The following is a 27,166-nucleotide window of genomic DNA, read 5'->3' on the forward strand; positions in this document are numbered from 1 at the left end:
AGAAAATAACGCGATTTATTTTTACATTATTGTTAAATAAATATAAATTTATCACTCTTTCGTGAATTCCCATATCTCAGTTGCTGATCCTTGTTCACCCATTGTGGATTCTATCAATCTCGCGTTAAGCTTTATATTCTTTAAAAGCTCCCAGAAATCTGCTTCTCCGTAATCTCTGTATTTGTATCCCAGTATGAATTTGGCAGAGCTGTTTACCTGGAACAGCGTATCCAACGTTGATAGTAACATTGGGAATGAAGACGTGTTATACGCGACATCAGCCGCACTGTTTAGTCGTTTAGTTATATAAGAGAGCAAGAAACAAATGAACCTACATAATAACATCAAAATGTTCCTTTTCGAGTGGACTTTGAGAACCCCAAGCTAATTCCCTAACAAAGACGTCATTTTTGTTGAACAAGCGGGAGTTCCTGTCTACATTCTGCTTTAAGAGGGGTAAAGCGGGTGCCAAATCAGTAGCTACGATTGTGTGTTTGTGTGGTGTCTTTTCCAAAAGAGCTGCCAGAGTAATTGATAAAATGCCTGTCCCAGTACCTATAGGGCACGTTAAGCGTAGTAAAAAGACTTAGGGACCACCCACCGAGTTCCATTATCCGTAAGGGCTTTGAAGAGCCTCCGAAGAAATTGTACTTTTCGGATGAAATTTTTTCTGTGAGTATGGCAGACATGGCCAAACCGGAGTCCCAAAGTTTCTGAAACATGTTAACGAGTTGCCATCTCCAGCAATTATCACCCACTTTATCCAAATCGTATGAAGTATCTTCGAGAATGTGAATCAGTGACTTCTCGAACATAAATGAGCGCTGTATACGAGAATGTTTATCTGAGTGTGGTACATTTGTCGCCATAGTTATCGGTAAGCTCGTAACAGGGATTGGCGTCTTGCAATCAGGACTGTGTGCTTTCAAATCTGACAAAAGTGGTCTAGTGGAACTGCCGCGTGCCCAGACTAACAAGCTGACCTTATCTCCTGGTCGTATGCCCATACTAGAGAGTCCCTCTATCTCTATCAACTTGTAGGAATCTTTGTTAGATTTGTAAGTCAAGATACTAGGTAATTTGATAGGCTTTGATGGTCTATTTTGTATTAATAAAGCAGCATCTATAGTCAAACCAGTTTGATTGTCATAGTATCTATATAGCTCAGATATCGTATACTATGAATAGAGTACCCACTCTGTCCTAAGATCGTTGGTTATCTGTACAGAGAAAATCAACTTGTGCGATAAATTGACAGATTTGTTAGGCAGTCTCAAGAAACTCAAATAATAGAGCATCCTTTTCCTGAACTACCAATGAACGTAATAGAAGCAGTCAATAACTACATAAACAAGCTGGTGAATGAAGTGAAAGGGATGAAGGTGCTCTTATTAGACGATAGCACGACAAGCTACCTCTCAGCTGTAACTACCCAAACCCAGTTACTTTCTTCAGAAGTCTATCTCACTGATAGAGTAGAGAACTTGAATAGAGAGCGAATAAGCCACTTGAAATGTATCGTATACCTCAGTCCAACTGCTAATTCCATAAAATACCTTTCGAGCGAACTCAGTAACCCAAAATATCAAGAATACTTTCTGTACTTCTCGAACACTCTCACGAAACAACAAATCGAGCAATTAGCAGAGTCTGATCAGTATAGTGTCGTTAGAGAATGTCAGGAATTGTTTGCTGACTATTTAGCTTTGCTTCCTAATCTCTTTAGTTTGGGATTTCAACCAACAAAAGACAATTTATGGTCAGACACACCAAATACTTGGAATAGAGATTGTTTGGATAGTACTACGAAATCGTTATCAGCTCTGTTGTTATCCCTCAAACGTAAACCTTTCATCAGATACGAAAAGATGTCAGATTTAGCCAAAACGCTCGCTGAATCAGTTAGCACAACTATTGACACGGAATCACAGCTGTTCGATTTTAGGTTGACACAATCTCAACCAGTTTTGTTGATCTGCGATAGAAGAAATGATCCCGTTACTCCTCTCCTTACACAATGGACATATCAAGCCATGGTGCATGACTTAATAGGCCTTGATAATGGTAAAGTTGATTTATCACAGGCTCCCAATATACAACCACAACAAAAACAACTCATTTTGTCTGTAACGAACGACAACGATAGCTTCTATACGAACAACTTGTTTGCAAATTTCGGTGATTTGGGTGCAAACGTCAAACAATACGTGTCCGAATACCAAACTGCTACAACTGGAAAAGGAACAACGGCAGATAATATCCAGACTATATCTGACATGAAGAAATTTATTGAAAGCTATCCCGAGATGAGGAAGTTAGGAAGCAATGTCAGCAAGCATGTATCATTGATAGGAGAACTATCTCGGTTGGTAGACGAGAAGAAGCTCCTACAGGTTAGTGAACTCGAGCAAAGTTTGGCTAGTAACGAAAGCCATTCGTCTGATTTAAGGGTAAGATCTTGCACACATGTAATATTCCATCTAACGATGGTCACAGGCAGTCCGAGAGATGATCGATAGTCCAGATATACCCCAGGAAAGCAAAGTTAGAATAGCAATCCTTTATGCATTACGTTATCAGAAGCTAGCATCTAATGCTATAACAGCTGTAGTCGGTCAGCTCCTTCAACAAGGAGTACCTCAACATCGTGTCGCGCTTATCTACGTCATGCTCAACTTGGCAGGCGCTGACAAACGTCAGGATGACCTATTCATGAATGATAACTTCTTCAGTCGAGGAAGGTCCGCATTGAAGGGTCTTCAAGGTGTTGAGAACGTGTACACGCAACACACACCACATTTATCAGAAACAGTCGATCTCCTCCTCAAAGGAAGACTTCGTGAAGGGAGCTATCCAGGTGTGAACGCTGATGGCGGCTCACTAAACCAGCGTCCACAGGAGGTTATAGTATTTATGATCGGAGGTACGACCTACGAAGAAGCTAGGAGTATGGCTCTTCTAAATGAAACTATGGCGCGCGAGGGTTCACCCACCAGGGTCCTTCTAGGTGGGCATACTGTACTAAACAGCACACAATTTTTAGATATGTTAGCTGAAGCAGCAACACATTTCCCACCTAGTGTCTATAGTGCACCACCATCTTCGCAGAATCAGAATCAACTATTCGCTGTCTCAGAAATGGACCAGATGCTTGACCCAGAGCGTATGGCATCAGCTGCTAAATCCTGGATGCAGAGGGTACGCGAAGATATTGAAGACAGGATAATGATATAATGAAAATTATTAATGATATACATAGCTATTCGTACGAAAAATCATTTGAATGCCGCTTTGATACTATTTTGCATAGCTTCACTGAGTAGTGGGACAGGATGGCGAGCAGCTGGGTTTTGACCGTATACACAGAAGGTAGCATATTTAATGGCCGGTATTCCACCCTTCATTACGCTTCCTTCGAGATGTGCGAGTTTTCTTTGTAACTTAAGTGCTAACGCTTGGTCACCATTATCATAGGCTTTTTGGAGGGATGCAACGAGCTCTGGGGCAAAATTTGCAGCACCCGTTATGCTTCCCTCAGCACCTACTGCTAATGCCCCGAGGAGGTAGTCAGAGGCACCTGCGAAGACTGCGAAATTATCCGTTTCGCTGTATTGTCAGATACGCTTCAGAGAAGTTGGATACACTTACCGAAGCTCTGTCAAACGTGCCATCTTACCAACATCATGGTCAGTCTGCTTTATACCAACGATGTTTTTGTGCTTTGCAAGTCTTGCTATCGTGTCTGATGACAAATTTATACCAGATGTGACAGCTGGGAAAGAGTAAATGAGCACAGGGAGTGGTGATTTATCAGCCAGCTAACAAGTTGTCAGAAAAGCTCATTAGATACAGTATCACTCACCACACTGTAATATGACGTCAGAGCTTCCTCATTGAGACTACCAGCAAAGTAAGAAGGCGGTAAAGCAAGTACGAAGTTTGCACCATTTGATGCTGCTTCTTTAGACCTTTTTACTGCTTCCCACGTCGATTGTGCGCCTACACCAGCGATAAGAGGTGCGCTCAGTTTGTTATCATCGATAACTTTCCTAGTTGCCTTCGTGATCTATAGAATGTATTAGATTGGTTAGCTTGATAGATGCTCATTTACATTGTTCTTCTCCTCTTGCGAGAGTGCAACATGTTCAGCCGTTGAACCTTGAGCAACAATACCAACTACTCCAGCTTTGAGGATGTTGTGAACGTGAGCAGTGATAGCTTCATAATCGATACTTTGCTCTGCGTCGTCTTTGTATATAGTTGGCTAAACAAATCAATAAGGTACTCGTACTCAAATAAACAATGATTGACTTACGATTGGAGCGTAATTTCCACGTAATAATTGCATTGTGATTTGATGGTCTACAATTAACCAATGTACGCTATATATATGTATGAATATCACATGATGTCGTCATTGCATTCGTTCTATCGATAAAGCGAGACATAAATAAGTTACAAAAGCAGTCTATTGAATACATTAAGTCGAGCATCGTAAGCCATCCAATTCCATGCACCATTTGTACCGGGATGTTTAGATGATACTGTGCTTATAATATCTTGAGCGACGAAACCGCCTAAAACAGCATGGACGGGAGTGATAGATGTGGAGAGTGTTGGTATAATATCTTTAATAGTATTTCCGTCGAATGGAAGTGGCGTGCTTGTATCTGTAAGACCTGCTTTCTCAACCTTCTTGAGAAGATAGTTGTTGTAAAAATTCTCTGAATCTTCGGCAGTTGGTTCTCTCGAGTGATCATCAAAGAAGCTCCAATACGCCAAAACAAGTAGCCATCCACGCCATTTAGATAATAAATCTCTCTTTTCACGCATTTTACGTGTATGTAAGCCAGGTTGACTTTCTATCAACTCACTTAGTGACTTAAATTGCTTCGTTTCGCCTTGATCATTGATCGCAGAGTTATTGACTATCACATATCCCGCTAAACCGAGGGTACCGACTATGTAGAGTGGAATAGCTGGTTTGAGATGACGGAGGATGTCGTTGTAGACTTTTGGTGATAAATCGGCTGCAATAACGAGAGTAGCGTCTTTATACGCGTCGCAAGAGTCACTGTAGCTCTCAAGCTGGACTACATTTATGTTAACATGTGGATTGAGATTGTTGACGTTCTGTTTAAAGTGACTAATGTCTTGTTCATCATTATGCAAGAAAATAGATGTACTACCTGATGCCTCGCATTTTGTATTCTTCTTTGTTACAAAAGTGATAGTACCTATACCAGCCAAAGTAAGGTTCTTAGCGATTTCAGAATTGAGACCAGAGAGTGGATTTAAGAAAACTAAATGGCTTTTGCGTATTTTATTCTGCGCTGAGAGACCCCATAGACGTATTTGTCTGTCGTATAAATTGGCTTCCTGGTCTGTCAGGGTAGTAGACATGATGGTAGGAAATAAAGGTGGGTATCTATGGTGTCAATTTACAAATCTAATAATTTATCCACTTGTTTCTGATATTCTCTTCGTATCTGGATAGATATCAGCAAAAGAGAAGACGTGAGAAGGCTTCAACTTACATTACTGAAAACATGTTCCTTTTCACCAAAATCTGCGTACAATACACACCAAGTGGCTGTCACTAGGATGAAATCGCCGTTAGCCTATCAATATTAAGATTGGTCGATAAACTCACCAGTAGACAAGCTGAAGCCTAAAATATTTATGAATCGATTAAATTGGAACTTCATTCCTTCATTCAACAAAAATTTTTGATTTGAAATATGGATGTTGTAATGCATCCGATATTTTTATTCTCTTGTCTTGGTCGAATGTCAGCATTTTTTGCAGAAGGTCAATTAACTGTAGAGATGATAAATCCCTTGTTTTTATTATCTGGTCAATTGATTTCATAGCTTTAACAACCTTCTTTGATTGTTTCGTCGTCGTGTTATTAGGGTAATCTAATTTAGTTCCCCTAAAGAACTCTGGCTTGACTCTAGAACTCCGCCTAGCGAAATCCTCTGACATTTTTCCCATTACTATTTCCATCATGGCGAGGTGCTCCAGGTTATCGTGCGTTTGAAAAAGCGCCTCTCCAGTGATCAATTCTATTATAATACAACCAAGGCTAAAGACGTCACAAGGGTATGACCATCCAAGACCTATGCATTCTTATTAGCAATCGTAAAATTTTCTTTAATTAAGCCAACGCACCTAGTATAATTTCAGGCGCTCTATAATGCCGGGTACTCACAACTGAACTGTGGTACTCATTTTCAAATGTTGCGCTTCCAAAATCTATCAGCCTTATATCTGTATCCATCAGGACCTTCCTCTGGGGCCTCCTCTCTGTTGCGAGTTCCATTCTTGATTTATTAGAAACGAGAAGTATATTCTCCGGTTTAAGGTCTGTGTGAATTAATCCTAGTGAATGCAAGTAAGCAACCGATTTCAGAAGCTGAAAACTGATCTCTTGTATTTGTGTCAAAGGGAAGGGTGTGAACTTGTTCGATTTTAGAAAATCATAAACTGATTCACTCAGTAGATCTGAGACTATACATATGTGATTCTTGAAGTCAAACCAGTCAATCATTTCGATGCATTTGTGTAAATTCGAGGGGTCATTATCCCTAAGCTTATTGAGCACTCTGAGTTCGATCCTTGAGGCATCTCTGTATTTCTGTATGCTCTTTATAATCTTCACCGCAACATTCTTCCTCGCTAGTCTATCGTAGCATTCAACTACTTTTCCAAATGTTCCTTGTCCTAACAACTTCTGTATTCTGTATCTTCCATCCAATTCGCTATTCTCGATGATAATTAAGTGTCCCTCTTTATCATCACATGGTACAGGCAATGGTACAGTTTGAGGAGACGCATTACGCGCCTTCTTTCGTTTGTTGCCATTAGTAACACCGTTTACAACTGAAGCAGATGTCGACGTCGATGCTGACGCCATTGGCTGTCTCCTTTTCCGTCCAACTTGTGGGATTGCCTCATCGTCATCTGAGTCATCAATTGATATTACTTCCGTATTATTCACTTGCTTTATCGTATATTTCACATCTGCATCCCTCGTTTGCCTCTTCGCCTGCCTCATTTTTTTTTATTCGCTGTCGTCACTCTAGTAGACGATTCATCTAACATCACAGGAAGATTTCAGAGAATGAAATTTTTAAATTCTATTTAATACAAAATCTACGTCTACTTCTTTACTATTACGGGAAATACAGGGTGACGTCCTGCTCTCTAATGCTTCACGGAGTTCAACCACACTAATGTGTTTCCTGTCTCGGTTGTTCTGTGATTCTGACATTCTGCGCTTGACTATACCATCTGTTACGAATTTATTGTATGTCTCTTTGCTAGCTACATCGACCGCTCTCTCAAATGTCCATTCGAGTTGTAAACGTTCGAGTAATTCCGCTTTTGTCAGTCCCGTAGCGGCAATGACACTAGGGTCATTTACTATCACATCTATAGCCTTTAATTCGTCAACGATAGGGCGACCTGTTTTGCTACTCTCTCCATCATGTACTTGATCCCAGTCATCCTCACTTGGGAAGAGCATAGCTTGAGGAGTTTGTAAACCAAACATTGGTTGCTCTCGTACGTCAATTTGAGTAGGTTGGCTTAGTAATGTGATACCAATTCTATTTAAGCCATCGCTTGCAAGCTGTTTAATCCGTTCGTTACCCCACCTATCACCAATTTCGTACCAGCTTCTAGCAACTAACTCACGAATAGCTTTGCATTTTGCACGCTCATCCACCCCCACATTGAGGCCACTTCTTGCTGATGGTGAAGCTGCCCAACTTGCAAAACTGCCCCTTCGTGATCCAGACGATTGCAATCCCGGTCCGAGCATTAACTGTATAGCATGATTGTCAAGAGCACGCAGGAATGGTACTAATATCAACAGCGCTTGGCATATATCTCTCCTATGTAAAGCGACGATTATTGATAATAAGGCACTGAAATCACTAGGGGTGGCAGTATTAGACGGAAGTGAAGGCTTGGTATGAGTCATTTGAGCGACTTTCTTGAGTCTACTGAGCGAGTTATCAATATGTGCAGTACCTTCAGCCTCTTCTATAATATTTGTATCAGCGAGATTACGACATATTGCGAGTGTATAAATGGAAGCATTCAGTGCATTGACGAACTTCTCAAACATCACCTCATGACTTGTATCAGCCAGATTGAGTTCACCTTCTATGAAACCAGCCAAAGCCCTCACATAGGCCACACGAACGCCATAATTTGGTTCGATGAGCAAGCTAACAGTTCGCTGCCAATCCAATGGACTGACTCTTGTACGTTTATTTGACACTGGCACCTTCAACTTAGGTATGATTACTGCTTTTTCCTTTCCTTTCGGTGAATATGGTGGTGTTTCCGTCTCTTGAGGTGTTGACGGTATATCTGTTGCTGGTCCGTCGTAAGCTGCTGCTAGGATTCCACTGAGGGAGGACAACAGGAGCCTGAGTAAATCATCTCTCACATTTCCTTTCTCGTGGAATTGCACAGTAGTCATCTGATCTATGATCTTTGCGGACATATCTGCAATTTGATCAGAGTAGTACGTATGTGTGGCTAGTTTCGAAAGTGTATTGATTGACATTGGAGCGAGTGCATCTTGGTTATCAATAATAAATCTGTACTGGGCGAATTCGATGAGTTTCTCAACTATATCCATGACTTGAATGCCAGAAACGGGATCCTCTCGTGAGAATAAATGAGCGAGAATATGTAGGTATCCTGATTGTTTGGTCGTTGTAGGGAAGGTCTCCTTCGAGTCTAAGAGAAGTTTCAAAACGGTGAGTGGTATGAGGTATCTAAACTGAATTGGTGTCCACATAAGAACGTTCTCCATCATCCAATTCAGCCAATCAACTTCCCGCCACCGTTTGTTTTTATCTAAGCTGTCCAAGGCTGGTGTAATTATTTCTTCAATGAGCGACTTGTTTGTAATGTTTATGAAAATTTGTCTATAAATCGATAAAGAGAGTATAGCAAGTTGGACCTCATCTATGTTAACTTTTTCCTGTTTCTCCGGATCATAAATGAGTTGATCAACTGGTGAATAATCTAGGTTTGGCATAACCTGATGCTGTAAAACGTCCAATTTGTTTGAATCCGTCAACAAATTGTCTAATAATGATACTATAATAACAGTCAAAGCTTTTCTTCTATCTTCCTCTGGCAGATTCTCCACTATCCGTGTAGAGAAAAGCGATTTTAAGCCTGTTAGAGCTATCTGACGGGTGCGATTGCGTGTATATTCATCAGAATCATTATTGCAAGCCATACTATTAATTCTAAATAAGATTGACTGAAATGCAGGTAAAATTTCGGATGCAATTTCGATTTCTGGGTGTTTGGCAAATAGACTAATTAACTAATGACTATCAGTTAAAATGTATGATATAAATGGTATGAGTTACCCACAGCATTGATAGATAGCACCCTGACCTCCATATCAGGTGGTACTGGGGGCGACAGGGCCGTATCGACGATTTGTATTACGTAACTGGGGAGAAGCGGAGCTTTTGGAGGTGATTGTAAAGTTATCTGATTAATGATATTGAGTGTGGTAAGTATCTGACTGGAGTGATCTATCAGTTGACGCTCATCACTACATTATACCAACGCACCATCTTTTCCGGGGATCATGAAAAACGCGACTTGATTGACGTGTTTGACGTAGTAGATGTGAGCCGACAGATTCCCTTTTCTTCTTATTCGCATGTACGTGGTATATCAGTTTCGACAACGCGCTCGCATTCGGTGTACTCCCAGACTGATAGCAACTGCCTACGAGTTTTGTCGTGCTAGTAGACGACATGAATAGCGTACAGCATGGCATTGTTTATTTTATTTATTAATTTTTTGATGGAAATGAACTGAAATGCGTTCTCCGCAAAAAGGTCCTCCTCTTTCGAGAAAATCAGGCACAAGCTAAAACTCAGTCAGGTGGAAAATTGAATAAATTTTCAGATTTTTAAATCTGCAGCTAGGATCAGATGGTCAGACGCCGTGACGTCCAACTTCGGTAGTCCAGGTGCAAGACTGTCACAAGAAGGAATGTTTAGAGTCGCCTCCACTTGAATATCCCTCTTCCTTTCGTAAAGGATGTAATCTAAAGTGAGATTACCAAACTTTGGCATGTAATTTGTCAATTTTGGTTCATTTGCGCCTCTCCTGCCTGTCAGACTGGTATCACGCTCGGAATAGAATTCTGAACCGTTAAGGTTGTCGTACGCGCTTTCAAACTTTGGGAGATGTTTGAATGCTGCAATGAGTTGTTCAGGTGTTGGGCAATTCTCGTTTGGAATGCTATTTGTCATAGGAAGGTTCGCGCCTTGCTCTGGTGGCTTATCTGCATATCCATCCAGGACGCTAGAGTGCCTAACTCGGGACATTTCCACCCTCTGACGTTCTTTCTCGTCTATCGAACCATCAACTAGTACTTGGTAAACGAGCTCATGCGGTTCGCTGTTGAGATCGCCGCAGAGAAGGATAGGCCAATCGACAGAAAGCTCCTTCCTCAGTTGGTCCGCTTGCTCTAAGAGAATGTATGTCTGGCGTGTCCGCTCGTAAACGAATGCAGGGTGCCAGAATAAGTGTGAAGTAGCGACAATGAAGCCTCTGGATGTATTTGTGCGTAGAGCTACCACTAAACCCACATTGTTTGTCTTTCTCGAGAGAGGCCAAAGAGTGTGGCTGTCGTAAGACACTGTCTTCTTCTTGACGAATTGGAAGCTCTCTTTATAGAAAATAACCAGACCATGTTTCTTGATGTTGTCGTTTCCATCCCTGCCAAAGCAGTCTACATGGTTGTACTGTGCGAGTGCGCTTTTGAGCTTGTCTAATTGGTCGACCTCTTGCAGACATAGAACGTCTGGGGAGTACTTTGTTGACTCCTCTAGCAATCTCGGCAGTCTATCTTTTAATTTAAGGCAATTGCTTCCTGGATATAAATCACGCTTTACTAAACTTTTTTGATGATGTAAGCGAGAGCATTAGTAATCGCTAAACTGACCTCTGAGAGAGCGTATTCCAGGTGGCTACTCTAATAGTATCGCTGTATTTCGCTTTGGCGGTAAATTTTCGCTGCTTTAAAAATGCAGGTCTGCTCATACGCTGACTGTCACGGTTGAAGAGCTACCACGATGTCGACACTGATAGTAGGCAGTTTGAACGCAGCAAGAACGGATATCTATCAGAATTTAATAACTTCCTTAAATGATAGCAGCGTTGTTAAGCTCATGTATGATAGGATACTTGAGGGTGGATACATATTAGAAGATAACGCATATAAAGCTGTACACCTTTCGCTCACCCCAGAGGACTACCAGGTCATCAATTTGGAAAGTTTGCTACTCCCACTTTTTAAATCACTGTCTAGTGACGGGAGACTGCACATTCACAACATTACAGACAATGAGAAATCCTCTATACAATCACAACTGATTCTCACGGGATTCTCAAACAGTGAACTCGCTTCAGATACTCTCACTGCTTCAAAGCCTTCCTTTGCACCAACGGCTGCAGTCAATATCACCCGCAAACCGAAATCGGCGAAGAAGAATCTTTGGAATTTCTCGACGGCGCCACCGATTGACCCTGCCAGTTTACTCACGGAGGAAGATAAAGCTGCTCCAGCCACCCCGCTAAGTTGTCCGACGACCAAGAAGAGACGAGCATGCGCTGACTGCAGCTGTGGTTTGAGGGAGCAGCTTGCACAGGAGTCACAGGTTAACATAGACACTTCGGCAGACCTTCCAAAGACCTTCACGAATGTCCAGGAAGCCCAGGCCAAAGGTGCCACATCCAGCTGTGGTAGTTGCTACCTCGGTGATGCATTCAGATGCGCGTCTTGTCCATATTTAGGTATGTAGATGCTTTATGGGTCTATTTACTTTTACTGATCCTTCTTCCATAGGTCTTCCTGCATTCGAACCCGGACAAAAAGTCGAAATTGACATGTCCGCTGATCTCTAGGCATTGTATTTCATTTTGGAACGCCCTCCATTTCCTTAGTTACTCCCATTTAGTTGTCACACTCGCACCTTACGACATATCTTTATAAAAAGTTTATATGCATTTCTCTATCTACAATACAGCTGTGTGACTACTAGTAGTCTCCTTCCATCCACAGACCTTCATCGAAAAAGTCCCGCTACCACCACTCAAAGCATTTAAGTGTGATGAATATGCCACCATATTAGTTAGTGGCACTTGTGCATGCACTTTCATCCTGTTCCCTTTGTCACCACCTTCGAATGACCGCGTTGAAGCTTCCACTGCTGGCGGAATATACACTGAGCTACTAGAAGCACTATCGACACCCTCAGAATGACTATCCTCTTCCATCGACATCATTATACCATTCCTAATACTCGTCACGTCGCTAATCACCCGTCCTACATCTGCTTCGTAGGCTGTTATGTAGACGTCCATTAAAGGTTCTATTATGGAGGTACCCAACTCTCTTATTGCCTTTACAATAGCGAGCGACACGGCAGCAGTTAAGGCAGATGGTGGTGACAAGTCTTTGTCGACTATGCGTGGATTGTAAACCTTTATCTCCAATCCGCGTACTGGATGTCCTTGGGTTGGTCCACGCGCTGTACCCGCCAACATACCTGCTCTGACAGCTTCTTGGTATTCCATTCCGAGGTCACCAATGTCCATAACGAGATTGTTGCCAGCATCCTCACTGAACTCTTCCCTTCTGCTTATCTCTATGGTTATACCAGCTTGAGTTGGTTTTTTATTCACCTCGCGTGCATACTCTTCGTCTCTTGTGATACTCGTTTCACTGGCAAGTGTCTCAAGGTACCCCACTCGCATTGGCCCCATGCGGCATCTAACCCCGAATTCTTCGCGTAATCTCCTGTAGCTTATCTCGAGGTGAAGTTCACCAAGTCCAGAAAGAAGTGTCTGACCATCTCCACCTACGGCGTGGCTTTCGAAAGCTTCACTGATGACAAGTGAGGGATCGCTACGTACAAGCGACTTCAATGCCTCGCTGACAGCAGCTTCATCTGACAATGACTCGGGTTCGATCGCGACGCTAAAGACAGGCGGAGGTATAGTTATGCTCCTCAGCTGGACGTTTGTCATCTTTGAGTCGCGGGCATCGGTGAGTGTGTCACCTGTCTTTGTATTCTTACAACCAATCAAGACACCGATTTGACCAGCATAAAGTGTATCTATTTCGACGCTGTCATCTGCGCTCATTAAAAGTAGTCTGTTAATGCGCTCCTTAGAGTTATTTGTGCTATTCCAGAGAGTTTTCTGCTTGGTGAGTGAACCGGCATAAACTCGCACCCAGGTGAGCCACCCTTTGCGAGCATCCCAGACTACCTTAAAAGCCATGGCTAGTGCGCTCACTTTAGGATCTCCAATTGCGTAAGTCTCACCACTGATTGTGGGTGACGCAGGCACATCCTTTGGTGATGGCAGATAATTTACTATTGAGTCCAATACCTTATCGACTGAAATATTCTTGAGGGCAGACCCGCATAAAACTGGAAGTACTTCGCCCTTGTAAACCTTCCTCCGGAGTGCTTGGTTAATCTGCTCATCAGACACCTTATCGTATTCTTCTACAGCGAGAAATTCATCGCAAAGTGTGCTATCGACTTCACAAAGGGATTCTATGAGACACTCCCGTGCTCTTTGTTTCTCAGTGAGTACCTGTGCGGGCGTGCTAGCTGGTGCATCCCCCAAAACATCAATTACACCGTCAAGGCCATCACCGCTCTTGTTGAATATAGGTAATTGTAATACTAGAGGCCGTGTGTGCATTTTTGAGATGGTCGATCTGATAGAATGGCTGAAGTTTGCACCAATTCTGTCCATTTTGTTAATAAATAGAATCATAGGGTTGAGATCGTATCTATCAATACGTTAGAACTCTTGTAGGTGCCCTAATAGCGCGCACCTCTTCGCTTGTTTCCATACGCCTTCCGTTTGCGCTTCGACACCCTCTACAGCGTCGAGTACGACAATTCCACCATCTAATACCCTTACTGCTCTCTCTACTTCAACTGCGAAGTCTGCGTGTCCAGGCGTGTCTATCAAGTTAATCCTGTGGTCTCTCCATTCGAGCGGTACAGACGCAGATTGGATCGTTATCCCGCGTTCACGTTCTGCAGGTAGAAAATCAGTGATTGTTGTACCCTCGTCGACATTCCCTCTGTTTTTCAGTATCCCAGACGCACAGAGAAGACTTTCTGTGAGTGTAGTCTTCCCGCCGTCAATATGGGCAACGATACCGACGTTGCGGGTACGAGCTGCATCTGACCAGGCTTGTGTCTTGTATCCTCTACTGTAATGGCAGAGTGTTCTGCTCAGCCGGAATGTTGGCCTGAGTAACATCGCCGTTGGATATCAAGGAAGAAGATGACCTTAGGTTTATGTTTGTAGCTTTCCTTGTAATTTACCGACCAAATGAGTACTCCATTTCTCTACACCAATTTCTTGGTTTTTAACTATTAACATATGAACAAAAATGGGATAAAGTACAGAATAATAAGGGAAAATAAAAATGAATTCAGTGTATACAACAACTCCTTGAGGCTTTACTTAGCCCATAAATCAGGGTTCCTATCTCGGAAGTTCTTATTTAAGGATACATTCTCAGGCCGTGAAACAATGCGTTCAGTTCGCACAGCCGCTGGAAACTGGTTGATAACACGCGACGACGCAACGTGCATCCTTTCTATGCGTTTAGATCAGTGGTCTCAGTGGGTCTTCCCTTACGTCATTGTCTTCTCTGCTCAATCAAATCAGGCGCTTTTATTTCGATACCCGGGCTGGAAGATGTCGCCTTAAGATGAATGAGCTTCAGTGTAATATTAAAAATGAAAAAACAGGTGCAATTATTGCTTTAGCAGAGTATGCACGCGGTGTCGATACCCTCATTATTTCGACAGAAGATGAGCATGATGAGTATGTCGAACAGTCTTTTTTACATACACTCAACTAAAAATTGCAGGCTGCTCATGCTATTCATTTTTATCGTCGTAATGAAACATTCATTCGACACCAAAGCGAGGATAATCTAATTCGAACGATATCTACCTATTCAAGCGAGCTGAGCAAATTAATAATAGTTATATGGGGAATGTTCTCAATTTTACATCTGTCAACACTGCATTGTCTGATTTCTGATTGATGTCAATTTGACACTTTTACATTTATCACTAAGCGTCTCCATAACATACTGGGCTTCTCATGTTTCGGGTTCACTACTTCTGAATGGTGATGCATAAGACTTTATCTTATGTCAAGTTCCTACTATTGGTTGGATTTGCCCTTTGTTTCAAGACACAGTTGACGTATTGAAGTATAGCTGTACAAAGAATATAAGATGACAAGTCCAATAATTAGCCGTGTAGTCTGGGTAATCGCAGTTTATTTTTATATTAATCAATATTATTTGAGTAGGTCATCATTTACTAGTCGGAAAATAATAATTTGCATACAAGAGCTTCTCAATCATAGCATACAATAAAACTTATTCATATAGTACATTAATTAATAGCTTATAAAAGTATAGCTGCGCCGACTGCCAGTCCACTGGCGACCATGGCACTACATTTGAAACTGAAAGCATTGGCACCAGAATCTCCATCATCATCCTCACTGTCGCTGTTATCGTCATCGTTGTTATCGCCATCTTCACTTTCAGATGGTGATGCAGTAGTTGTTGTTGAACCTGCAGTAGAGGTTGAACTCATAGAGGTGCTACTGCTGCTGCTAGATGAAACTTGCTGACAGATCGAGTCATGTGTCACAGCGTCCTCAGAGGGCGCTTGATTCAAGCAACTTCTACATTCATTGTTGGCGGATTGGAATACCTCGCAATAACAAGCAAGAAACTGTAACTCTTCATCTGATATGTTTTTAAGGTCTTTATTGGACATTTCAAAATCTTCTTCTGGATTACACCTATCGACTAGCTCCCCCTGATAATCGGAACACTCGTCAACGAGACACTTTGAAATATGGCTATAGTCTTGTCTAGCCTGTAAAACCACGGCTGATGCAGTGCCCGCGAAGAGAAGTTGAGCAATTTGGGATGTCTTCATATTTGGATATATTATATTACTGATGGTTTTCTGTAACGTGAATCTGATATTTATACAATCTCCATTACTTCCGACTGTGCTTGGCACTGTCCCTTGCTTAAATTGTTTTCATGAGCTTCTCGTACGTAAAAGTGTTGATAACTTCTCAATTACTTTTCTTCTGTAGTTAAAAGACAACTACTGGAATCTTATCCCATTTTATGACAAAGAGTCAATAAGCTGTGCTTTCATGTACTAGTAATGTGATTTAATGCATAAACTTTAAGATTATATTTCATGCATACACCTGTCAATAAAATTCACATCGACTCATGGTAACTTCAATATATTGGCTTTATTCTTGTACTTATACATTTATGATTTCTATAAAAGATAAATATCCCGATTACCCAATTACTGATAATTATAGTTCTGTTCAAGGTGAAATTCTTGCCACAAAAGCTATCATCGTAGCTACCCGCATCACCGCCCTGTAATTATCTTCTTGTCTATGATACGGTAAAAAATTTGAGTTCATCAAGCTGCTGATATCCTGGCAATGTTCGTAAATTTTACTTTGATAGCTTCGTCAGTGCCGACACTTTACACTTGACACTTTACAACCTCGTAGCACCTGTAAGAACAATTCAAGACATTGACAAATTCATGATGTCTTATTTTCTCGCTATTACATTTTCGAGGTTATGCCTATCAGATTTGTGCACCCAGCACATCTAGAAAGATATTAATTTTACAACTCTCGTCGTACCTGAACCGTCTCGGTTATCGTGTACTTTATCTGGGCCATGCATAAAATAAGTTGTTACTTGAAAATAGAAAAGTGATAAACTTATAAATTACTACATCTTACAGTACTTTGATTAGACTTGATTGTTTCATGTAAAAATAATACATTTGCAGCTGAAAATATTCCATACGAACTTTCTTTTAAGTAATACTACAACACAATTAATGGTTTTTACAAAAGAACTGCTAGACTGGCTGCCAGACCAATCGCAACCACAGCACCGTACTTCAGTTCAATTATGTTGGCAGCAGAATCATCGTCATCGTTGTCGTGGCTCGCAGACGGCCATGGAAAATTGCTTGTAGTTGAAGTCGGGATTGGATCACCTTTGCAGCGAGCTATTATAGCGTCTATTTTCTGATCTGGCGATTCTTAGCTTCTGAAACAAAAGGGAATCGGACTTACCTTCATTTTTCAAGCATGTTTTGCAATCTTCGGTAGCTTTTATAACAGCTGCACATTGACAATCATGATGCTGCAATTGCTTGTCAATGGGACTATTGTCGATCATTACTGGCGTTGGTCCGTACGCTCCAAAATTGTCGTAAGGTAATTCATGTCCCAATAGAATTTGAGAACAATTACCTGCGAACTGTTTTCCGATGTCTGAGCATTGTGTATGAAGGCAATCACTGCTCTGACCTGTACCTTTCAGTAAGCTTCGACTGGCAAATGTCGCACCAATCGTGAAAAAGAGACATTGTAGTACTAGTGCAGACCGCATAATTTTTTTAATACTACCTGTTGGTTTAAAAGAGGTTAATCGAGGGTTTATTCTTCAACACTGCATTGTCTCCTAACTGCCACCGTTGACGCACGGATAGCCGATGCTGCATCTGTCATGGTTAATGTCGCTTAACAGTGTCGGCGTCCGCATGTCGGAGTTTCTAATTGAAGTAAGAATACATAATCTCTACGTGTTGTTACAAAATTAGTGCTATCGCGGATGCTGTGAGAAAGGCAAATGCAGATGGAGGTATGCGACTAGACGACCCTGAATCGTCGTCATGATCATCATCGTGATCAGCGCTAGTAGGTATTATCGAACTGCTACTACTTCTAGTTGGTATTGGAGTGGTGTCCGTGCTGTTGTAATTGACACTGGTCCAATCATTTCCGCACATTTCCTCATAGATAGGATTTATATCATTGTGCAAAGCTAAAACATTTTAGTGTAGTCTTACTGTGTTAAAACGTCTTACCATTTCCTACACATTGCTTACACTCATTGGAAGACTCACTGAGTGCTTTACAGCCGCACTTCTGATACTCCTCGTATTTTGGGTCGTTGAAATTTAGATTTTCCGGTTGCTCGCCTTGTAATTTCGGTGTGCACTTATCATTTATCGTTTGATCATAAGTGGTGCATGAATCTGTACAACTATCTATCGCCTGCCGCTGAGGATCGTTTTCCAAGCTGGGAGCCTGTCTCGAAATATATTTCGATGAAACACTGGCTAGAAGGGCCAAAATAATCGTGTTGTAGAACTTCATCGTGAGAGTTGATATGATGGCGTTCATATGGGGTGCCATTTAAGTACAAACAGGGTAGTCTAGGAACATTGCCGAGCATAGCATATCAGTGCAGTGATATGAGTTATGCGAACTGAACAATGTTTATCCGACCAGCTGATTGATATGTGGTATTGCAAAAGCTGCCGTCACAATGAAACATCATAGCAAAAAACTCGTAGTCGAGAATAAGAAGAAATGCGATGATTTATACGGTAGTAATTATATAATATATACAGTGTATCCTGTAAATAAATAAAAACGCGTAAATAAGATTCTTCTAACCAATTAGCTAACTGATGATGTATTCTCTATCTAACTATATAGACTAAAATTGATGTGAATAGAATTTATAAGCTAAGAAACGCGTAAATGATTCACATTTTAAATTCTCCTCTTCGTGGTATTTGATAAACGCGTCTCTCACTCTCACGACGACTGGTATGAGCAGAGTGCGATTTAGAAAACCGGCAAAAAACACGCGTAAAGGTCCATCCACTCCACAAGTACTTGATGAGAGACAAATATTAGCCCAGAAGTTCGAAAAACTAAAAGAATGTGACAACTTGGACGCTACTTTAGGTTTCTCGAGGTATGAACAAGGGCCAGCGAAGGAAGGATGGCTGGTAAATATGCACCCTACACTTATCGAGGATCCAGACTATATTGGTGGAAAAGCAGGCGTTGATTTCTATTTCATACAAGATGATGGTGGAATGTTCAAATCAACGCTGACATACGAGCCTTACTTCTACTTATGCTGTAAAGTACGTCATACCATAAAGTTTAGTTCCATATCTGATCGCTTACAGCCTGGCACTGAAGCTGCCGTTGAGGAATGGTTGTTGCGGCGGTATGAAGGAACAATTTATAGGATAGAACGCGCACACAAAGACGATCTGAAGTCACCAAATCACTTACTGAGTCTGCCCAAGGCCTATCTTCAGCTGAAATTCAGGAATGTTCAAGACTTACTCACGATTCGAAGAGAAGTTCTGCCACTCGCTCAACAAAATGCAGAGAGAAGGTCAGCTGTGGATGCCTACGCTGACGTTGTAGCAACCGCTGAACAGGATGTCACTATAGAAGAAGAACAAAATGCTAGGTCGAAGGAGGATCCGTCACAATTGATCATTGATGCGCGTGAATATGACGTACCATATTATCTACGCGTTGCAACCGATTTAGGTGAGTAAAGGTTTCCCCTTTACATTAATACTCACCTAAGTAAAGGTATACGCGTTGGTTTATGGTACACAGTTACAGGTAATGAAGGCAAAGTCAAAATGGATAAAATACCAGATCGTGTTAAGCGTGCTGAACCGGTCGTCATGGCTTACGATATTGAGACATGTAAAGCACCTTTAAAGTTTCCGGACAGCGCTGTCGATCCAATCATGATGATTTCTTACATGATCGACGGTCAAGGTTACCTCATAACAAACAGAGAAATAGTCTCTGAAGACATTGAGGACTTTGATTACACACCTAAAGAAGAATACGAGGGTCCGTTTACGATTTTCAATGAGCCTGATGAGGTACGACTTTTAACTAGATGTAATCATTGTTGACAACATCTTCCAGGCAGGCGTTCTCAAACGTTTCTTTGAACATATCAGAGAAGCTAAGCCAACAGTTATGGCAACTTATAACGGTGACTTTTTCGATTTTCCCTATGTCGATGCTAGAGCTACTGCCAATGGTCTTAGTTTGTACGCTGAAACTGGCTTTCAGAGAGACAATGAAGATGAATACAAAAGTGCGACATGCTCCCACATGGATTGCTTCAGGTGAGTTTATTTAAGCAGCGAATCGTTTTACTCACGCTTAAAAGATGGGTCAAACGTGATTCATATCTTCCACAAGGTAGTCACGGTCTTAAAGCTGTTACTGTTGCTAAGCTCGGTTACAATCCAATTGAGCTCGATCCTGAACTTATGACACCGTAGGTTTGAAATTTTTAAGAAAAGCTTATCTAAACCCTAAAGGTATGCCATCGAACAGCCACAAGTCCTCGCTCAATACTCTGTGTCTGATGCGGTAGCTACTTATTACCTCTACATGAAATATATCCATCCGTGCGTTATATGTTGATGACTATTTAAAGCTGACGCAAGCAGCTTCGTTTTCTCCCTCTGTAATATTATCCCACTAAATCCAGATGACGTCTTGCGCAAGGGTTCCGGTACACTCTGTGAAACTCTTCTTATGGTGGGTAACTATATGTTAATTGCAAGAGATTCTCATATTGCATTAGGTTGAAGCATACAGCGCAGGCGTTATTATGCCAAACAGACACGTTGATCCACATGGTAGTATGTATGAAGGTCACCTTCTCTCTTCTGAGACATATGTCGGCGGTCACGTCGAAGCCCTAGAAGCAGGTGTGTTTAGGAATGATATACCTACTGACTTCAAGATTGTACCGAAAGCTATTCAACAGGTAGGCGTATACGACTTGCGATCTACATTTTATTAACAAGCGTAAGCTAATCGACGATCTTGACAATGCTTTAAAGTTCTCAATTGTCGTTGAAGAAAAGAAGAAACTTGAGGATATTGAGAATTATGACGAGGTGAAAAATGAGATTAAAGGTGTCTTAGAGAATCTACGCGACAATCCTAACAGACAGGATCCGCCATTGATATACCATCTTGACGTTGCTGCTATGTATCCGAATGTGAGTGTAATTGGTATCTAGTTTCTGTACTAATAGCCTTCACAGATTATGTTGTCAAATCGGTTGCAACCAGATGCAGTTGTTGACGAGGGTATGTGTGCAGCTTGTGACTACAACACACCAGGGAAACAGTGCGACAGAAGACTAACATGGGCATGGCGTGGTGAATTCTTCCCCGCTAAGAGAGACGAATACAATATGATTAGACATGCATTAGAATCTGAATCGTTTCCAGGCAAGTATCCAGGAGCATCTAAGCGAAGATTTATTGAGCTTTCAACAACTGAGCAATCTGCACTCATGCATAAGCGTCTTGGTGACTATTCTAGAAAGGTATACCGCAAAACACATGATACCAAAATTATCAACCGTGAAGCTATCATTTGTCAAAGAGAGAATCCATTCTATATTGACACTGTAAGAGCTTTCCGTGATAGAAGATACGAATATAAGGGTTTCCACAAGCAATGGAAAGGCAAGCTTGATTCAGCGAATGAAAGTGGTAGTCTCTCAGCATCTGTTGAAGCAAAGAAAATGATTATCCTTTACGACTCACTACAACTTGCTCACAAGTGTATCCTCAACTCCTTCTATGGTTATGTCATGCGTAAAGGAGCAAGATGGTATTCTATGGAAATGGCTGGTATTACTTGCCTTACTGGTGCAACTATCATTCAAATGGCTCGTCAGCTTGTCGAACAGATAGGAAGACCATTGGAATTGGATACTGATGGTATTTGGTGTATGTTACCTGGTTGTTTTCCAGAAAATTTCAAATTCAAGCTCAAAAATGGTAAGACGATGGGCTTCTCATATCCATGTGTCATGTTGAACCATCTGGTTCACGATAAGTTCACTAATGACCAGTATCACACCTTGACAAACAAGGAGAAAGGAGAGTATGAAGTACATTCTGAGAATAGTATTTTCTTCGAGTTAGACGGACCATATAGAGCGATGATTTTGCCAGCATCGAAAGAAGAAGATAAACTGTTGAAAAAGCGTTATGCTGTATTCGAAGAGGATGGATCTCTCGCTGAATTGAAAGGATTCGAAGTTAAACGTAGAGGAGAGTTGCAACTGATTAAATTTTTCCAAAGTGAAATATTCAGCAAATTCTTGCTAGGTAAAACAACCAAAGAGTGCTATGACGCCGTCGCTAAGGTTGCTGATCAATGGTTGGATATTCTATTCGGTAAAGGAGTCACACTTTCAGATGAAGAACTGGTAGAATTGATTTCCGAGAATAGATCCATGAGTAAAACTTTGGCTGAATATGAAGGTCAAAAGTCTACATCGATTTCAACGGCTAGAAGACTTGCAGAATTCTTGGGTGAGCAGATGGTCAAAGACAAAGGTTTGAGTTGTCGTTACATTATATCAGCTAAACCAATTGGCGCACCGGTTACAGAGAGAGCTGTACCGGTCACAATCTTTACCGCTGAACAATCAATTAAATCTCACTACCTTCGCAAATGGTTGAAAGACAATAGCTTGACAGATTTTGATATCAGAAGCATTCTCGATTGGGACTACTACATTGAAAGATTCGGTTCAGTTGTCCAAAAGATCATCACGATTCCTGCAGCTTTACAGAAGATACCAAACCCAGTTCCACGTATCCAACACCCTGACTGGCTTTACAAGAGGATAGCAAACTCAGATGATAAGTTTAGACAACATAAATTGACTGATATGTTTGAAAAACAAAGAGAGATAAATCAGGATATGGAAGATCTGGGTGTCGGTTCATCAGTCCCTGGTAAACCAAAACAGGCCGTTGTACGTAAGAAAAACCGTCAACAAACTGAGGAAGAAGAGCTAGCGAAGATCTTGGAAATCTCAGTACCAGATCCTGATGAAGATTATAGCGCATTTATCAAGGTCATGAGAAAGCGTTGGAAAGCACAGAGAGCCTTCAAGAGAAAGCATGGATCCAAGGCATCTAGAAATGAAGCTGGTGTTTCTCGACAGACCGCTTTGGGTATGTTCCAAGATCATTCGCTTGGCTTCAGTGGTTCCTCGTGGGATATTGTCCAAGTATATCCATCTGTCAGACCAGGTGAATTTAGACTCTGGTTGAGCTTAGGCGGTAATTTCCAACAGGTTAGATTGAGAATACCTAGGGAATTCTATTTGAATTTGAAGAGCGTGCCAGATGAAGGTGTATTTGCGGAAGAATACCTAGTTGAAAAGGTTATAAGAACATTACCACGTGATCAACCATGTCTTAATCTGTTCAAACTAACAGTCCCTGAGCGACTTTATATTGATAATGAGTCGCATTTCAAGAACTTAACTAGTAACATAAACGTTGACAGTGTTTATGAGATGCAGGTGAGATTTATCATGGTCCTGCTATCCGTACTAACAACATCTAAGGTTCCCTTAATCGACCGTGCTCTTATGAAGCTTGGTTCGAAGTGCGCTCTCTCTAAATCATCAGGTGGTGGATTGAGCAAAGGTCTTGACCGTGGTTTCGATTTAATGGACTTATCGAGTGCCTCTCAGCCAACGGCTGGACGCAACTACCTCCAAAACTTTAACCAATCCCGTTATATCTATATCTTCCACGCGAATGTTGACAAACGTCATATTTTTGGTGTTTTCACTTCAGAACAAGGCTGTAAGATATTTATAGTCGATTCAACAAATAGAACACGTCCACAATTGCCAAATCTCGAGAAAGTTTATGGTCAGACTTATGACAACTATATCAACAGAAAGTCTGATGACTTTGAGGAAGCATTTGAGTATTCATCAGAAATGGAATTTGACATTACTTTCCATGGTAGTGAACAGTCAGCTGTAAAGAACATGTTCAGACATCTTAATGGTCTCGGTGGTCAGAGACATGGACCCACCATCGCTATTCTGAATTCACCACAATCACAATCCTACTTCTCACAGTTCGGTGATGGATTGAACAATTACCCAGTCATTGCAGTTCCAACATCACGTAAAGATCTTAGCGTTGATGAGAGTTTGATGTGGTTGCCGAAGATTTCCAAGAGAATGATCGGTATGTACTTCCGTATGTCTACTTGGATAAATGAAAGGGTTGGGTTAGCTAAGCATTACGATGTCCCCGTCGGAAACATCGAAAGGGATGCGCCAATCCAACTCGCAGACATTTCTTTCGCAAGGAGATTGATAAAGAGTGATATCTTATTATGGTGGTCGCATTCATCAAAACCTGATTTGGGTGGTCGTGAACAGGACGTTCCACCTCAGCAATTTGCAGATGAAGGTGGTGGACCTATTGAGTTTTCAAATCCTGGTACTTTCTCTAATGTAGTGTTGGAAGTGGAACTCAGAGACATAGCCGTCAACTCAATCTTACAATCTTCACTAGTGAATGAGATGGAAGGTGCAGGATCTGCAGCAACTGTATTCGACAGTACTTCTCACACTATAGACGAGTATACCAAAGGACAAGCCAAGGCACTAGTTACATTAGGTGAAGCTGTTGTCTCGTCACAAGTATTCTCAATCCTCAAATCAATGGTTAAGAGTTGGTACTTGGATAAAGCTAGATCAGCCGATGGTCAAAATGCATTTGGTCATCTACTTGTCGACCATTTACTCAGATGGATTTCATCACCAGTTTCACGCCTATTTGATCCTGGTATTCATCGCTTTTTGAGGGGATTAATGAAGAAAGTATTCTTGCAACTTTTAGCAGAAATTAAGAGACTCGGTTCAGGTATAGTTTACGCTGATTTTGGTAGAATCTTTATCCTGACTTCAAAGCCAACGGCTGGTTCTGCGGCTGCATACGCTCAGTATGTTCTCTCAGCTACAACTTCAGCTGAGTTGTTCAAGCATATCTCTCTAAATACCGTCAACTTTTGGGATTACCTCGTTTTTATGGATCTTTCCAACTTCGGTGGTGTCATTAATCATAACCCAAGTTCAGCAGAGGCACCAGAGGAATTCCATGTTGATATGAAATGGAACATACCACAATATCTCCCAACAGCGTTGCAGACCTACTTTGATGTCGTCATTGCTGAGTATATCTATGCTATGTACTCTGAGAAACGTAAATTGGGTCTACAATATAGAACTCCATTGAGAGCCATAGCTAAAGAAGGTGGAGAACTCGCAGTCGACGAATACAAAAAGCAAGAAATTGAATTTGAGAGGAGTTTGATTACGCGCATTATGACGAGAAGGTTATTAAAGATAGTTACTGATATGTCTAAGAAACAGACAGAAGCTGCTACTGAGCTTGCTAGTGGTGTTGAAGATAATGAGGAAGCAAATATGTTTATCTTCCCACTCTTGCCTGGTTCACAAACCAACATGAAAAATCCAACTCTAGAATTTGTGAAGAGTACTTGTGCAGTTCTGGCATTGTCGAAGGATGTTGCAATTGAGGTCACCATCTTAAAGCGCAATTTATTGGATGTACTGAAAGTGAGAGAATTGTGAGTCATTATTTTCAACCTTTAAGAGGAAGCATCTAATAACTATCTCAGCTCTGAAGATGCCCAATTCAAACCACCCTGTGAAAGTTTCAAGGTTACTGGTGTGGTTTGTAAAGCCTGTACATTCGTGCAAGATCTTGATCTTGTCAGGGATGTTGAATTACTTGATGACGATTGGCCTTGCGCATCTTGTGGACGCTCACAAGACAAAATGGAAGTTGAGCTGACGTTATTGGGTATGGTAGATAAACTTGTTGCATCATTTGCGGTGCAAGATCTCAAATGCGCAAAATGTGGATCAATCAGTGAGTGATATTATCTTCCCTAAGCTGATGAAGCTGACATCGTCTCAGAATCTAGCGATCTTGCTCCACATTGCCACTGTTCTGGTGCTTGGAAACTCACAACTTCTAGAGAGATGTTTAAGAGACGAATGGAAGTAATAAACTCCATAGCACGCTATCATGAACTCAAGATGCTTGAGGAGCATACAGAAAGTATAATGACCTGAAATGTTGTAGAAGTACAAATAATTTATATTTCCAGTTTTATTAGCATGATCGAATGTCTTGAACCAAATTTTTGATTAGTTCGTGGTAATCACTGTTGGACGATGCGTTAAACATACCAATATGTGCACCCACTTCATCGCTAGCGAGGGTATTTGAAGCTTTAATAAACATTTTGTTGTTGGAAGGTATCAAACAGAATGTACGATCATTCAAATGGGGCAAATGAGTGTAATAGTTCTTAAATAGAACATCGTTTGTCGATATACTCTCTAGCCGTTCCTTGAGCATCCGTGAATTCCATAGATTAGAGAGAAATAGCAAATGATCGACAGTCTGCCCAGTTGTCCACCGATACGCCTCAAGGAGTTTGTCCCTACCAAAGTAGACGCCAGCACCAAGTGCAGATACGGTTGCAATAGCTGCACCTGCTGGCTTAATGTAGCTTGTGCTGGCCTGTTGCTGTTGCTTGGTTTTCTTCTCTTCCTCCTCTTTAGCTATTCTCTCACTTTCATTCAACCTGGTGGTACCCCAGAGGGCGCCCACAAATGGAGCTAGAACTGTCGCTCCACCTGCGATTTCCTTGATTTTGTTAAACTTATCATAGTAATCACCAAATTTGGCTGTCGTATGAGCGAACACATTGGGATGTAAACCGACCATCGGGCTATCCAAATTGAGAACAGCTTTTATGTTCAAATGACCACCCTCGTATGTGTCTTTCAAATATAAATCAGCGGCGAGTAAACCGCCCATTGAGTGTGCAACTAATACGTAACTTGTGTATCCGAATTCCTGATACTTTTCTTTCATCCAGATTTGTAGATCGTCGACCGCCACTTCCTAAACAATTGTTAGGATTGTTAGGAGTTTGAAGGCAGAAAGTTATATAACTCACTAATTTACCTGAAGTCTTCCATGGTGGGTATATTAGAGTGCTATATTTCGATTCTTCATTTAATGCAGCTTATTCGTCAGCCCAGTCTGTTAGTCTGTTCTGTTATAGACCTACATTCTAAATCACTAGGAAGATCGCCGAAAGTGTCTGCACCACCTTTAAAGCTGTACTCTGAGTGAACAAGAGTGTGCAATACCTTTACACTTACCCGTGAACAAATACTATAGCTATCTTATCGGACATGATGACGACAGAAGCGAAGAAGCGAAACCACCTTTA

At 41.4% G+C, this 27,166-nt stretch overlaps 14 protein-coding genes across 14 annotated transcripts; 4 read left to right on the forward strand and 10 right to left on the reverse strand.

Annotated features, from left to right (window-relative positions):
- Window positions 1–9: 9 nt before the first annotated feature.
- WALSEDRAFT_61173 (hypothetical protein) lies at window positions 10–2,607 on the reverse strand. Its single transcript, XM_006959854.1, has 6 exons — window positions 2,496–2,607; window positions 1,198–2,455; window positions 759–1,155; window positions 602–713; window positions 336–555; window positions 10–286 (listed from the first exon to the last, which is right to left on the reverse strand). Exons 2-6 carry the CDS (start codon window positions 1,296–1,298, stop codon window positions 52–54), a joined length of 1,065 nt encoding a protein of 354 aa, XP_006959916.1. The 5' UTR covers window positions 1,299–2,455; window positions 2,496–2,607; the 3' UTR covers window positions 10–51.
- On the forward strand, window positions 24–3,290 carry WALSEDRAFT_33632 (Sec1-like protein). Its single transcript, XM_006959855.1, has 5 exons — window positions 24–286; window positions 336–555; window positions 602–713; window positions 759–2,450; window positions 2,497–3,290. Exons 4-5 carry the CDS (start codon window positions 1,317–1,319, stop codon window positions 3,232–3,234), a joined length of 1,872 nt encoding a protein of 623 aa, XP_006959917.1. The 5' UTR covers window positions 24–286; window positions 336–555; window positions 602–713; window positions 759–1,316; the 3' UTR covers window positions 3,235–3,290.
- WALSEDRAFT_29927 (aldolase) lies at window positions 3,276–4,348 on the reverse strand (the record flags this gene model as incomplete). The annotated part of the gene is made up of 5 exons (XM_006959856.1): window positions 3,276–3,606; window positions 3,649–3,818; window positions 3,863–4,066; window positions 4,112–4,264; window positions 4,316–4,348. 5 exons carry the CDS (start codon window positions 4,346–4,348, stop codon window positions 3,276–3,278), a joined length of 891 nt encoding a protein of 296 aa, XP_006959918.1.
- A 34-nt stretch (window positions 4,349–4,382) lies between these two features.
- On the reverse strand, window positions 4,383–5,403 carry WALSEDRAFT_58393 (hypothetical protein; the record flags this gene model as incomplete). The annotated part of the gene is made up of 1 exon (XM_006959857.1): window positions 4,383–5,403. The coding sequence occupies one exon, from the start codon at window positions 5,401–5,403 to the stop codon at window positions 4,456–4,458; it is 948 nt and encodes a 315-aa protein (XP_006959919.1). The 3' UTR covers window positions 4,383–4,455.
- Window positions 5,404–5,712: 309 nt separating this feature from the next.
- On the reverse strand, window positions 5,713–6,919 carry WALSEDRAFT_21305 (kinase-like protein; the record flags this gene model as incomplete). Its single annotated transcript, XM_006959858.1, has 2 exons — window positions 5,713–6,122; window positions 6,175–6,919. 2 exons carry the CDS (start codon window positions 6,917–6,919, stop codon window positions 5,713–5,715), a joined length of 1,155 nt encoding a protein of 384 aa, XP_006959920.1.
- A 216-nt stretch (window positions 6,920–7,135) lies between these two features.
- Window positions 7,136–9,808, reverse strand: WALSEDRAFT_65780 (hypothetical protein; the record flags this gene model as incomplete). Its single annotated transcript, XM_006959859.1, has 3 exons — window positions 7,136–9,361; window positions 9,412–9,568; window positions 9,618–9,808. 3 exons carry the CDS (start codon window positions 9,806–9,808, stop codon window positions 7,136–7,138), a joined length of 2,574 nt encoding a protein of 857 aa, XP_006959921.1.
- On the reverse strand, window positions 9,496–12,023 carry WALSEDRAFT_61177 (Endonuclease/exonuclease/phosphatase). The gene is made up of 4 exons (XM_006959860.1): window positions 11,906–12,023; window positions 11,006–11,854; window positions 9,618–10,959; window positions 9,496–9,568 (listed from the first exon to the last, which is right to left on the reverse strand). Exons 2-3 carry the CDS (start codon window positions 11,101–11,103, stop codon window positions 9,957–9,959), a joined length of 1,101 nt encoding a protein of 366 aa, XP_006959922.1. The 5' UTR covers window positions 11,104–11,854; window positions 11,906–12,023; the 3' UTR covers window positions 9,496–9,568; window positions 9,618–9,956.
- WALSEDRAFT_61178 (DUF689-domain-containing protein) lies at window positions 10,536–12,086 on the forward strand. Its single transcript, XM_006959861.1, has 3 exons — window positions 10,536–10,951; window positions 11,015–11,856; window positions 11,909–12,086. The coding sequence occupies exons 2-3, from the start codon at window positions 11,136–11,138 to the stop codon at window positions 11,965–11,967; spliced, it is 780 nt and encodes a 259-aa protein (XP_006959923.1). The 5' UTR covers window positions 10,536–10,951; window positions 11,015–11,135; the 3' UTR covers window positions 11,968–12,086.
- Window positions 12,059–14,352, reverse strand: WALSEDRAFT_70153 (P-loop containing nucleoside triphosphate hydrolase protein; the record flags this gene model as incomplete). Its single annotated transcript, XM_006959862.1, has 2 exons — window positions 12,059–13,870; window positions 13,916–14,352. The coding sequence occupies 2 exons, from the start codon at window positions 14,350–14,352 to the stop codon at window positions 12,079–12,081; spliced, it is 2,229 nt and encodes a 742-aa protein (XP_006959924.1). The 3' UTR covers window positions 12,059–12,078.
- Window positions 13,948–14,962, forward strand: WALSEDRAFT_70154 (hypothetical protein; the record flags this gene model as incomplete). The annotated part of the gene is made up of 2 exons (XM_006959863.1): window positions 13,948–14,720; window positions 14,767–14,962. Exons 1-2 carry the CDS (start codon window positions 14,476–14,478, stop codon window positions 14,960–14,962), a joined length of 441 nt encoding a protein of 146 aa, XP_006959925.1. The 5' UTR covers window positions 13,948–14,475.
- A 559-nt stretch (window positions 14,963–15,521) lies between these two features.
- On the reverse strand, window positions 15,522–16,067 carry WALSEDRAFT_29934 (hypothetical protein; the record flags this gene model as incomplete). The annotated part of the gene is made up of 1 exon (XM_006959864.1): window positions 15,522–16,067. The coding sequence occupies one exon, from the start codon at window positions 16,065–16,067 to the stop codon at window positions 15,522–15,524; it is 546 nt and encodes a 181-aa protein (XP_006959926.1).
- A 1,710-nt stretch (window positions 16,068–17,777) lies between these two features.
- On the reverse strand, window positions 17,778–18,348 carry WALSEDRAFT_70157 (hypothetical protein; the record flags this gene model as incomplete). Its single annotated transcript, XM_006959865.1, has 2 exons — window positions 17,778–18,013; window positions 18,057–18,348. 2 exons carry the CDS (start codon window positions 18,346–18,348, stop codon window positions 17,778–17,780), a joined length of 528 nt encoding a protein of 175 aa, XP_006959927.1.
- Window positions 18,349–18,809: 461 nt separating this feature from the next.
- WALSEDRAFT_40503 (putative DNA polymerase epsilon catalytic subunit A) lies at window positions 18,810–27,149 on the forward strand (the record flags this gene model as incomplete). Its single annotated transcript, XM_006959866.1, has 13 exons — window positions 18,810–19,133; window positions 19,179–19,554; window positions 19,600–19,904; window positions 19,951–20,156; window positions 20,201–20,311; window positions 20,355–20,444; window positions 20,487–20,577; window positions 20,624–20,809; window positions 20,856–21,047; window positions 21,093–23,384; window positions 23,430–25,480; window positions 25,532–25,785; window positions 25,834–27,149. The coding sequence occupies 13 exons, from the start codon at window positions 18,810–18,812 to the stop codon at window positions 25,989–25,991; spliced, it is 6,636 nt and encodes a 2,211-aa protein (XP_006959928.1). The 3' UTR covers window positions 25,992–27,149.
- Window positions 26,032–27,130, reverse strand: WALSEDRAFT_65790 (hypothetical protein; the record flags this gene model as incomplete). Its single annotated transcript, XM_006959867.1, has 4 exons — window positions 26,032–26,832; window positions 26,888–26,955; window positions 27,002–27,051; window positions 27,096–27,130. 4 exons carry the CDS (start codon window positions 27,128–27,130, stop codon window positions 26,032–26,034), a joined length of 954 nt encoding a protein of 317 aa, XP_006959929.1.
- Window positions 27,150–27,166: the final 17 nt, after the last annotated feature.

Source organism: Wallemia mellicola, assembly GCF_000263375.1.
Source record: "Wallemia mellicola CBS 633.66 unplaced genomic scaffold WALSEscaffold_21, whole genome shotgun sequence".
Lineage (NCBI taxonomy): Eukaryota > Fungi > Basidiomycota > Wallemiomycetes > Wallemiales > Wallemiaceae > Wallemia > Wallemia mellicola.

Coding starts and splice junctions, on each gene's coding strand:
- WALSEDRAFT_61178 (XM_006959861.1), top strand. CDS start 11,136: ATGTCGACACTGATAGTAGGCAGTTTGAACGCAGCAAGAACGGATATC. Junction 11,857..11,908: donor CGCGTCTTGTCCATATTTAG/GTATGTAGATGC, acceptor CTTCTTCCATAG/GTCTTCCTGCATTCGAACCC.
- WALSEDRAFT_61173 (XM_006959854.1), bottom strand. CDS start 1,298: ATGCTCTATTATTTGAGTTTCTTGAGACTGCCTAACAAATCTGTCAAT. Junction 1,156..1,197: donor ACCAACGATCTTAGGACAGA/GTGGGTACTCTA, acceptor TGAGCTATATAG/ATACTATGACAATCAAACTG. Junction 287..335: donor GAACATTTTGATGTTATTAT/GTAGGTTCATTT, acceptor ACGACTAAACAG/TGCGGCTGATGTCGCGTATA.
- WALSEDRAFT_33632 (XM_006959855.1), top strand. CDS start 1,317: ATGAACGTAATAGAAGCAGTCAATAACTACATAAACAAGCTGGTGAAT. Junction 2,451..2,496: donor GCCATTCGTCTGATTTAAGG/GTAAGATCTTGC, acceptor CGATGGTCACAG/GCAGTCCGAGAGATGATCGA.
- WALSEDRAFT_61177 (XM_006959860.1), bottom strand. CDS start 11,103: ATGAGCAGACCTGCATTTTTAAAGCAGCGAAAATTTACCGCCAAAGCG. Junction 10,960..11,005: donor TGGAATACGCTCTCTCAGAG/GTCAGTTTAGCG, acceptor TCATCAAAAAAG/TTTAGTAAAGCGTGATTTAT.